Source organism: Colobus angolensis, unplaced genomic scaffold (genome assembly GCF_000951035.1).
Source record: "Colobus angolensis palliatus isolate OR3802 unplaced genomic scaffold, Cang.pa_1.0 Scaffold211, whole genome shotgun sequence".
NCBI lineage: Eukaryota > Metazoa > Chordata > Mammalia > Primates > Cercopithecidae > Colobus > Colobus angolensis.
Window position 1 is genome coordinate 4,000,670 of NW_012115278.1, and position 11,611 is coordinate 4,012,280.

The window sequence follows — 11,611 nt, forward strand, 5'->3', positions numbered from 1 at the left end:
TGAGGCAGGAGAATTGCTTGAACCCAGGAGGCACAGGGTGCAGAGAGCTGAGATTGCACCAATGCACTCCAGTCTGGGTGATAGAGCGAGACTCCATCTCAGGAAAAAAAAAAAGAAATAGAGTAGTAAATTGTGGCCAAGTGATGTTTACGCCAGTAACACAAGGCTTAGTCAGTATTTAAAAATCAGGCCAGTGCAGTGTCTCTCGTCTGTAATCCCAGCACTTTGGGAGGCCAAGGCAGGTAGACCACTTGAGCTCAGGAGTTCAAGACCAGCCTGGGCAACATAGTGAAACTCCATCTCTAAGAAAGGAAAAAAAAAATGTTTAAGAAAAAAAAAGTAAAAATCATCAATGTCATACACCATACTAACACACTAAAGAAGGAAAACTGCATGAACATTTGAGAAGATTAAAAGCATTTAACAAATTTTAACATCCATTCAGGATTTTTGAAAAGCTTCTAAAAGGGAGAATTAAAGAAACTCCCTTAATCTGATAATAAGGCATCTACATAAATACCCGCAGCTAACATCACAGCTGATGGTGAAAGACTGAATTGCCTTCCCCTACAGTCAGGAGCAAGGCAGGGCGCCCACTGTCACCTCTCCTGTTCAGCTTCACACTGCAAGTCCTGGCCAGGGCAATCAGGCCCAAAAGACATAAAAGGCAAGCAGATTGGAAAGCAAGAAATGAAACTGCCCCTCTATACAGATAGTATAATTGTCCATGAAGAAAACCCAAGGAAACTACAATGATGCTCATAACAAGTGAGTTTAGCACAACTGCAGGACATGAGAACAACAAACAAAACTCAGTGGTATTTTCTACATACTGGTAATGAACAACTGGAAACCAAAATCCTCCAAAACACCAAATCAAGCTCTATATTCAGTACCTGGGCAGGCCCACAGGCAATTCCCACTATGTGTTTGGTGTCCAGTCCCGGCAATGCTGCAGGTTCTGGCTTGGTCACGCGCAAGGTGTCAAAGTGCTGGCACTGGTCGTTGCTCCCCCAGCTGTGGACCTCGCTGTCCTCAGTCAGAGCCAGGCAGTGGGTGGAGCCGGCAGCCACATCAATCACCTTCTTCCCTACAAGGAAAGAGGGATGCAGATGCAGCTTCAAGCCTAGGACTTCTGCTGCAACAAAGGTATTTCCACTAGGCCATTCAGGTCAGAGAGCTTTTAACATTCACTTCTTGAGGGTAATCTGTTGCTTTAATATTAAGCACAATTCATTTGCTTTGGGTGTGTTATTAAAACTCCTCTATTTTGTCAGCTACAATTTGTTAGGACCCATAGCCCACAAAGATCATAATGCTAGGATACGGAAACGATCTGTTCCTTTTTCTCCTCCTCCTCATTCAGATTTTCTTTTTTTTTTTTTTTTTTTTTTTTTTGAGACGGAGTCTGGCTCTGTCGCCCAGGCTGGAGTGCAGTGGCCGGATCTCAGCTCACTGCAAGCTCCACCTCCTGAGCTTACACCATTCTCCTGCCTCAGCCTCCCAAGTAGCTGGGACTACAGGCGCCCGCCACCTCGCCCGGCTAGTTTTTTGTATTTTTTAGTAGAGACGGGGTTTCACCGTGTTAGCCAGGATGGTCTCGATCTCCTGACCTCGTGATCCGCCCGTCTCGGCCTCCCAAAGTGCTGGGATTACAGGCTTGAGCCACCGCGCCCGGCCCAGATTTTCATTCAGAGAGAAACAAGGTGCTTTTAATTAACTATTAGATCATATTCTCCCATCCCAGATGTAACAATGCACAGCACACTCTTCACTGAGGAAGGCTTCCTAAGAAAAACCTATTGTTCTCTCAGAGTTAGGTGATATCAATATTTAAAACATTGTTTCTATTTAAACACTTAGAAAAATATTCTATTTTTCCTTGCTGGTAAATCTAACACGGTCAACACAAAGGGTGTTGCTCAGAAAGGTCAACATATAAAACAATTCAGCTGAAAAACCACACTGCAGTAAGGGGAACAATTCTATCCTGGGAACTTACCATAAGTTAACATCAGCAAGAAAAAAAGGTGTTTATCAACAGTAATGTAAATACTCTGAAAGTAAAAGATTTCTATAATGACCGTCGTAGCTTTCCTATACTAATGGAGGGGAATATAAACAAGAAGGCACGTGAAATTCAAACACCATTCAATGACACAGAGGAAACTTATTACTCTGCCACTTACCTCAGAAGCTCAGAACATAATACATACCGTATGGGCACACAAAACTCTCAGTCATCAATATATTAACATGCGTTAAAACAAAACCAATGGAGAAAGGAACCGGCAAGTCTCACTTAGAAGTTCCACTTCCAAACCCACTTGGTAAAGAAGCAAACACACAAAGAATGTGTGTAGTACCAGGACCCAACGAACTACAGCCCCCACACAGAGCGCAGCCCAAGGCCTGCTTCTGTGAAGACGCTGGTGTTGGAACACAGCCAGGTCCACCTGCTTCAAATACAATCCGGCCCTTTAAGAACAAGGCTGCCCACCCCGGAGAGAGAGAACCCTAAAGAGTCCATCTGATGTACCGCTCGCTGCCTTTTCCCTTCTTCCCTACTTTCTTGTCAGCTTGCCTGCCCTTCACCAGTTCTCGACTAGGATGAAGACTACCTCCCAACCACTAGGCCAAGTGGTACAGAAAAGTCCAGTTTTACCTCAGAAAAATCCCTCCACCATCACAGTTTTGATGGCCCCACCCCAACTTCCTGCAGCACAACATCCCTAGTAAGAACACCACAGAAGAATTTCAGGGTCTTCTTGCGGAGGCCCCCGTCCTCTCTGCCTGCACCCGCAGCCCACACTGAAGGCGCCGGCACTCATATCTACACACCTCGGCTTCCATCTGTTCCCTCCAACCACAATGCACACTGGACACCTTTGCAACTGAGCAAGCACCAATCACGCACCAAGGACGAGTTCACATCAGAGCGTCCCAGGTGGACCCAACCCCACCTGCCAATGTGGCCCCACAGCACAACGCACCCTCACGGTCTCAGTGTGTCTGCAGTACAAGTACAGGTGACCTCACCCCGCAGAGGGAACCCTTCCTGAGTCCAGCCTGCTGAGTGATGCATGGGTGCCTGCCACGGAAAGTGGCGATGTTTGTAAAACTCAATGGGTTTATATTGCATTTGGGAAGAGTAATTCAACTCATCTTGTAATAGAGACATACCCACTTTCCAATTGGTATCAACACCTACACCAAGCTGGCAGTCAAAGTTTCTAACGACAGTCCATTCACGGAATGCCAGGTTAAGAACACAAAACCTGCAAACTTTAAAAGATTACTGAAGAAATTGTCCTGAAGGGTTTTAACAGTTTACGTTTGCACTCACCTTGCAAGCCTTCTAAGAGTTTTGGATAACGAACATGTTCCTCTGTTCCGTGTCCAAGTCTCTGGTTGTCACCTTTTCCCCATGAATAAACTTGGCCATCTTTCGTCAAAGCAATGGAAAACTGACTTCCACAGCGGACTTTGACCACATCCAAGTCTTGAAGCTTTTCAATCAGCTTTGGGGTTTTGCAGCCATCACTACCACCTCTGCCCAATTTCCCATAGTCACCATCTCCCCAAGACCACACTTGCCCTAAAAAATACAAATGCATTTAAATAACAACAATTCTGCATTTTAGTGAAAAACTTTAAATGACTGAAAATAATATAATGAAAAACGCACACTAATCTAGACCACCCATGTATATAGTTAACACTACAAGGGTGGCCACTGAGCAAATGAAACCTAGTTGACGCTTGAGGTTGGTATAGAAGCAATAAAGAAAGGGAAAGCTGAGTCTCCTTCTGTTTTCATTCCATGAAAAACCAAGTCCTGACTCTTACTAGCCTGGGCTCAATGTTCACTGCTTCACAGAACCAAAGGCCACTGCCTCCGTGACACACAGTAACTGGGGCCCGGCACACTGCAGATGCTTGCGGACCACCCTCCCGTCTGCCCGCCTGTTTCTGTTGCCACCGTGCTGACCGCTGGTCAGCCGTACCACTGTACGTGTTCCCAACTGCATGTATCAGCATAATTATGTAAGTTGACTAAATATTACATAAAGGGATAAACTGCAACTGCAAAAGTAAATATTTTTATTTTTACTGTGAACAGTAACCTGAAAACTATGCAAAAACTTAATGAAAGTGAACTGCTAAAAAACAAAATTGTTAGGCTGGGCACGGTGGCTCATGCTTGTAATCCCAGCACTTTGGGAGGCTGGGACCAGCAGATCACTTGAGCCCAGGAGTTCGAGATCAGCCTGGGCCACATGGCGAAACCCTGTCTGTACTAAAAATACAGAAATTAGCCAGGCGTGGTGGTGAACATCCATAATCCAGCTGAGGCATGAGAACTGCTTGACCCCGGGAGGTGTAGGTTGCAGTGAGCCGAGACTGCACCACTGCACTCCAGCCTGGGTGACAGAGAGAAACTCTGTCTTACAACAACAACAAAAAAGTGAAATTACATAAAGGTGAAAACTGTAAAAGATCAGGAAAAAGAAACCAGAGAAGACATCAGATTGCTCCACAAGTTCCCACATTCTATTTTGTAACAACTAAAGATAGGCAAATATTTTCCTCAACGATCAGATGGTAAATATTTTTAGCCTCTGTGGGCTTTCTGTCCCAACGACCCAGCTGTGCCACTGTCACAGGAAAGCAGCCACAGACAATACGTAAAGGAGTGGGCAGGCCTGCACACCAATACAACTCCACCTGCAAAAGCAGGCCGACCCCGAGCGAACCGGAAACTGGAGATGACACACTATGACGTGGTCAATGAAGGCAGCACAGCAGACCTGCACACAGAGATCAGAGCGTGCACTTTCACACGCTGTGCTGAAAATTCTGCTGTTCACGTAGCCGCCTGGCCATTTCCCACTGTCCCCCAAGGCCAGACTGCAGGGAAGGATACTTCTACCGTAAGAGTCGCCTCAGAAAATAACAGCACAGCAGGGACACTTCCCTGCAAGATCTGCACCAAAGAAACACCAGTGTGAGTTAGACACCGTCCGCAGCCTGTTCGAGGCAGTTTACTCAACGTATCATCACCAACTTCAACTCAAGTAGCAACTACACTAAAGAACGCAAGGCTAGTCTCCTAACAGAGCTCAGATCTCACAAAACTTTTAACCAGTTAAGGTCTGTCACTCACTCAATAATAGATATTTTAAAATGACGAGATGTCACATTGAAAGCTCCCTGACAGCAGGAGCCTTTCCGAGGAGACCATCGTTGCTCTAGCACTCACAATAGCAGACACAAGATGGCTCTGACCATGTCCGCCCGGCAACGGCAGCGGGACCTATGCATACAGGGAACAATAGCAGACACAAGATGGCTCTGACAATGTCTGTCCCGGCAATGGCAGCGGGACCTAAACATATAGGGAAGTATCTAAAATGATTTTTCATTTTTCACCTAAGGACTGTCCAAAAGTCACTCAATTATCTACTGCCATTCAACTTCTGCAGGAGAGAAAGCAAGCCGACAGGTACCCAGCTGATTTAACAGAAAGACTCCACAACGCCAGAGACACACAAGATGCCAAGGACAGAGCCGCACAATACTGACAGACGAGTCATTTCTAAAAAATTAACATGACTAACCATCAAACCTCATCACATACCGTTGAAAAAAGATGAGGATGATCTCAGTTAGGAACACAAACACAAAAGCAAAATTCAAAGCCAGCAGATACCGCAGCATCAGACTATAGAACACGGAAAGACTTAGCAGGAATTACCACAGGGAATCAAGAGTGGCCGAACGTTAAGAAATGTAATAATACTAACCAGAGACAATTCAGTGTCAACCATTCCATTCCAACTCTAATTCTTAAAAAATAAAATGCCCACACAGGAATGGCGGCAGCTGCTAACCAGCTGACAGGCCCCAGGCAAACAAGCCTAGTAACCACCAGGGTCTCTTCACCAATGCCACTGAGCCCCACACCCACTGGACGACAGGGTGGGCGGCCTTGTGAGGCCCACTGTACTCATCTCACTTCCTCCAGGGAAGCTGCCACGCGTGTCCTCGAGGGCCTGTCCAGGGTGGCAAGAGCTCTACATACCGTTCTCAGTGACAGCCAGGGTTTGAGCGTCCCCACTCCCACACGCCACATCGATGACCTTCAGTCCTTTAAGCCCAGCTACCAGCATCGGAATAGCCTCATCCTCACTGGAGCCTTCAAAGAGATAGGACGGCCGTTACTAAGTCCTGTAAGAGGCCACCTCCTGCTGCATGCTCCCATTCACGCAGGGCAGACGTACCGTGGCCCAGCCGGCCATAGTTCCCGCGGCCCCAGGTGTACAGCTCCCCCTCGGCAGTGATGGCCGCGCTGTAAGTGCTCCCGCAAGCGATGTGCACCACGTGCTTCCCAGCCTGCTTTCCAGAGAAGGCGGAGATCACCTTAGGCTCCTCCAGAGGCCTTGGGGAGGAAGGGAACAAACATGAATGCTCTTCTTCTTGGTGTTATTTCTTATTAGTGTTAGCAAAGGAAATTCACTACCCAATTTAGACCATCACAGCATCAGGCCAGTTTCACCTTCCAGGTACCTTATAAAATAAGGAAGAGAGAATTCCAAAACCTAACACCTCCATGACTTTTGGTTAAGTTGGAACCCGATGCCAAGTATGGTATCCAGTAGAAATATAAAAACAGTGTTTGTTAAAGACTTGTACCATAGGCCGGGGGTGGTGGCCCACCCCTATAATCCCAGCACTTTGGGAGGCCAAGGCAGGTGGATCACCTGAGGTCAGGAGTTCGAGACCAGCCTGGCTAACACGGTGAAACCCTGTCTCTACTAAAAATACAAAATTAGCTGGGCGTGGTGCGGGTGACTGTGATCCCAGCTACTTGGGAGGCTGAGGCAGGAGAATCGCTTGAACCCGGGAGGCAGAGGTTGCAGTGAGATGAGATCGCCCCATTGCACTCCACCTTGGGCAACAAGAACAAAACTCCATCTCAAAAAAAAAAAAAGAGACTTGTAAAGTCCATTGCAACTTAATTCACAATGGCTCAAAACCATGGTCCAGGCCGGGCGCAGTGGCTCAAGCCTGTAATCCCAGCACTTTGGGAGGCCGAGACGGGCGGATCACAAGGTCAGGAGATTGAGACCATCCTGGCTAACCCGGTGAAACCCCATCTCTACTAAAAAATACAAAAAAACTAGCCGGGCGAGGTGGCGGGCGCCTGTAGTCCCAGCTACTCGGGAGGCGGAGGCAGGAGAATGGCGTAAACCCAGGAGGCGGAGCTTGCAGTGAGCTGAGATCCGGCCACTGCACTCCGGCCCGGGCGACAGAGCAAGACTCCCTCTCAAAAAAAACAAACAAACAAACCATGGTCCATCTGCAACAGAAGGAATGAATTACCCATATACCCAACAACGTGGTTGGATCTCAAGACATCAAGCTAAGTGAAAGATGCCAGAAATAAAACACCATACACTGTACGGCTTTGTTTATATTAACTTATGGAAAAGACAAAATAATAACAAGACAGGGCAGAGCAGAGGTTGTCAGGAACTAGAGGTAGGAAGTGGGGATCAACTCAAAGGGTACAAACAGGGCCCTGGAAGCGACAGGCACGCCCCATGTCTTGATGGTGGTGACTCCCCAGCTGAGTGCACTTGCCAAAACCCATCCAACTCTCCTTCCGAAACTCAGTCATCTGGTTGTACGTAAGCCTCATAAAGCTGACCGACATTTACATGTATTTGTTAAGTGAATGTGGATGGAATGAAGCCAGCACTCGGCAATCTGTACTTTACAAGTGAAAAGTATGAGGCAGTGGGGAGGAGGGTAGAGAAGTCTTATTAGTTGAAGAAATTGCAAAATATCCTATTCTTAGGATCCAGAATATATTCCTATGATGGATGATATTTTCTTGAGAATCTACAGAAGCCAGACCTCTCCAAAGACATGGTTTTACTCACTGTGTGACCTACTAGCTTGCAAAATACACACACAGTGGCACAGGCACACACAGGGACAGCCCAATGACTCTACTCCAGTACAATCTCTCCCTTATTCAATAGCTTAAGTTTCAACTTCCCCAAAAGGTTATCTCCAGCTTCTGTCATCTGCACTGATCTCTCTTTCTTCCTTGAAGTCCTAGAATAAGGAATGAGTTACTCATCCCAGCACTTACTCTCCGCTGAGAATTGCTTTACTATGGAATATTTTATACAAAGTCAGTTACAGATACCATAAAGGAAGTAAGCAGACACACCACCCGTCCTGTACTTCCATGCCTTTCAAGTCCAGTGAACCCCATGTCAATCCCAGCCCTCAGGATCCAGTGTGAGAGTAACAGCTATAAATTCCATGCAGATCGGCCGGGCGCGGTGGCTCACGCCTGTCATCCCAGCACTTTGGGAGGCCGAGACGGGTGGATCACGAGGTCAGGAGATCGAGACCATCCTGGCTAACACGGTGAAACCCCGTCTCTACTAAAAATACAAAAAACTAGCTGGGCGAGGTGGCGGGCGCCTGTAGTCCCAGCTACTCGGGAGGCTGAGGCAGGAGAATGGTGTAAACCCGGGAGGCGGAGCTTGCAGTGAGCTGAGATCCGGCCACTGCACTCCAGCCCGGGCGACAGAGCCAGACTCCGTCTCAAAAAAAAAAAAATTCCATACAGATCAATCTTTTCTTTTTCACTCGTTTTACAACATTTGTCTGAATCCCTTACAACACTGTCAGGGTTGGGCTGTGCTGAGCTTGGCATACACGCACCGCAGGATACACATCACTCTGCTTTTCTCCCAGTTTGGGATCTTCCCAGCGGATGCTGTCGGCAATGATACCCTCAACTTCACCCTGCGGTGTGCATGGGCCATGCCCTGCAGGCTCCTCTCAAGGGACACAAGGGCTTATTTCAAGCTCTGCACTGCCCACTCCATGCTCAGGACTCTGGACCACATGAAATGGGCTTGCTGCGTTGGTCTGTACATACATCCTTCATTTAAACCTAATGCCAAACTTCCACACACAACGGCAAAGTACAAGAGGGTTCCCATCACTCCATGGGGCTGACAGACCTCTCAATTTTTACAACCTGGCATTTGTAACAACTTTCAATTTTATTTCTGTCTTTCACAATAAAAGGTTCAACTGAATAGGATAATATTAGGAAGAAACTGCTGATTTTCGTTCCTGTAAAAATAATCTAATGGTTCAAGGAAAGGGTGACAACCTTATCTATGGGAGACAGGGTGAACTGTTTGTGAATGAAGCAACGGTGCTGTGGGATTTGTTTTGGCAAACTCCACAGTGGGGATGCAGTTTAAGTAGAGACAAGGCGGCCAAGGCTGCATGGGGTGGACAAAAGCAGAAAGGCCGATTCCTGTTGCCTTCCACGCATGGGCAGAGCTCCTAAGCCATCACCAAGGAGGCAGCATATGGTAGTGTCTCGCTCCAACCCAGCACTACACGTCAGGGCAGCTGGCAAACACCTGGACACACTTCTGCACTCCAGCCTGTTTAGGATATGGCAACATAAAAGAGGAGTGTGTCCCCTACAGGAATGAGCAATACATACACAGTGTCCCCATGGCCCAGCCGTCCGCCGTCCCCACAGCCCCAGGAGTACACCTCTCCAGTGGCAGCCAAGGCCAGGTAGTGGTGACCATCAGAATGCGCAGCAATTTTTACAATGTTTCTGGACGCAAGGCCTTGGACCAGCTGTGGGGCCTAAAAAAGGAAAAATATGAAGAAAAGTAGTCATCAGTCCAAGGAAAATGAAACCAGCGCAGCTCTCCTTTATCATGTATCCCCGAGCAACGCCTGCTCTAACTGAAAGTGGGGCACAAGTCTCTGGGGGCTATAGGGCAGGATCTCCAGCCCTTCCCACCCAGCACCAACAGAACAGCGGGCAGCCTCCAAGTGTGCCGCGGCAGGACCAGACCCGATGCAGGGGCAGGGCAGGCTAGCCCCGTGCCACAGAGACACGCAGCTGACACGCAGCTGACCTCGCTTTAATGAAAACATGCCACGTCCCAATCTGCCACTATCCCCATGAGGCCCAACTAACTCCCTCTTCAGTCACCTGCCTGGCCACAAAGTCAAATGAGCTTACATGTGGAAAGTGAGTTTACAAACGGAAATTTCATGATTAGCAATGAGTTTCACTGTAAGGACTTCCTAATCTTCACAATCCAAATCTTGACAATATTAAAACTGAGATTATTAAACATAATATACAATAAACAGAAACTTAATCAATCTTCAGAAATCAAATGGCTGAAAGAAACCCCACAGTTTGTGCATCTGCAATACAGACCCTGCCCCGCAAGGGAACACTGCAGGCACAGTGCCCAGAACACTCACCAGTGTGTCACTATTGTAGGCCTGTGTGTACACACGGCCATTGCGTGACAGAATCAGGAAGCGCTTCTCTGCACAGGCAATCTGTGTGACTCCCAGGTTGGCCAGGCCTTCGCACTGGATCGGACCAATCACATTGGCATAGTATTTCCATCCTATTAACCCCCAACCTATGACCTCTTGCAATGATCCCTGTAAGAAAGTAAACGTTTTCTTTTACAACAGCAACAAACAAAACAAAACAAAACAAAACAAAAATGGCTGGGAGTAACATTGAGATATTATAAGACAAAAACAAAGCAAATAAAGAGAAAATACGCAGATTCAAAACATCAAAATAGCTGGTACCATGCCGTATTACCTCATTTAACAGGTATGATGAAGCAACTGAACAGGTTATTTTTCCATTTCCATCGCATTTCATTTTAACAGAGCCTATTAAAAAGTACTATCAATGGCCCTTAAATACTAATATACTTTAAAATGCTCAAACTACATCAGGGTCACCATCTTGCGCTTTAGGAGGCAAAATCCCAAAAGCCCACACGCGAGGCTGGGAGACCAGCATCCGTGTTGGCGGTGAGAGAAATCAAGTGAGGAGCAACCTGGTGACAACAGCCCACACTAGGTGCATCCCCACCTATGCATGGAACGGGCACACATGCATGCACACGTGGAGCACGCGTGTTCCAGGGCAGGGCCTGCAGCACTATTTGTGTTTGTTGTTATTGTTGTTGTTTGAGATGGAGTTTCACTCTTGTTGCCCAGGCTGGAGCGCAATAGTGCGATCTTGGCTGACCGCAACCTCTGCCTCCCAGGTTCCAGCGATTCTCCTACCTCAGCCTCCCGAGCAGCTGGGATTACAGGCATATGCCACCAAGCCCGGCTAATTTTTGTATTTTTTAGTTGAGACGGGGTTTCTCCAAGTTGGCCAGGCTGGTCTCAAACTCCCAACCTCGGGTGATCCGCCCACCTAGGCCTCCCAAAGTGCTGGGATTACAGGCGTGAGCCACCACACCCGACCCTCAGCACTACTCGTACAGCAACACTGTGGCAGTAAGCCCCAGTGTCCACCAATAAGAGACTCACTAAAGAAAGACACATAAAAGACATATCCGCAGCGGGCGCGGTGGCTCAAGCCTGTAATCCCAGCACTTTGGGAGGCCGAGACGGGCGGATCACGAGGTCAGGAGTTCGAGACCATCCTGGCTAACACGGTGAAACCCTGTCTCTACTAAAAAATACAAAAAGCTAGCCGGGCGAGGTGGCTGGC

The 11,611-nt window shown here is 47.6% G+C and overlaps 1 protein-coding gene across 1 annotated transcript in view; it reads right to left on the bottom strand.

The window, feature by feature from the left end:
• HERC2 (HECT and RLD domain containing E3 ubiquitin protein ligase 2) overlaps positions 1–11,611 on the bottom strand; it is a 220,953-nt gene that overhangs the window by 150,598 nt on the left and 58,744 nt on the right. The window contains exons 10-15 of the mRNA XM_011942889.1: positions 10,342–10,530; positions 9,554–9,705; positions 6,285–6,442; positions 6,086–6,199; positions 3,347–3,598; positions 897–1,090 (exon numbers count right to left, since the gene is read on the bottom strand). Coding sequence (XP_011798279.1) covers positions 897–1,090; positions 3,347–3,598; positions 6,086–6,199; positions 6,285–6,442; positions 9,554–9,705; positions 10,342–10,530 — 1,059 coding nt within the window. The remainder of the gene's footprint in view (positions 1–896; positions 1,091–3,346; positions 3,599–6,085; positions 6,200–6,284; positions 6,443–9,553; positions 9,706–10,341; positions 10,531–11,611) is intronic.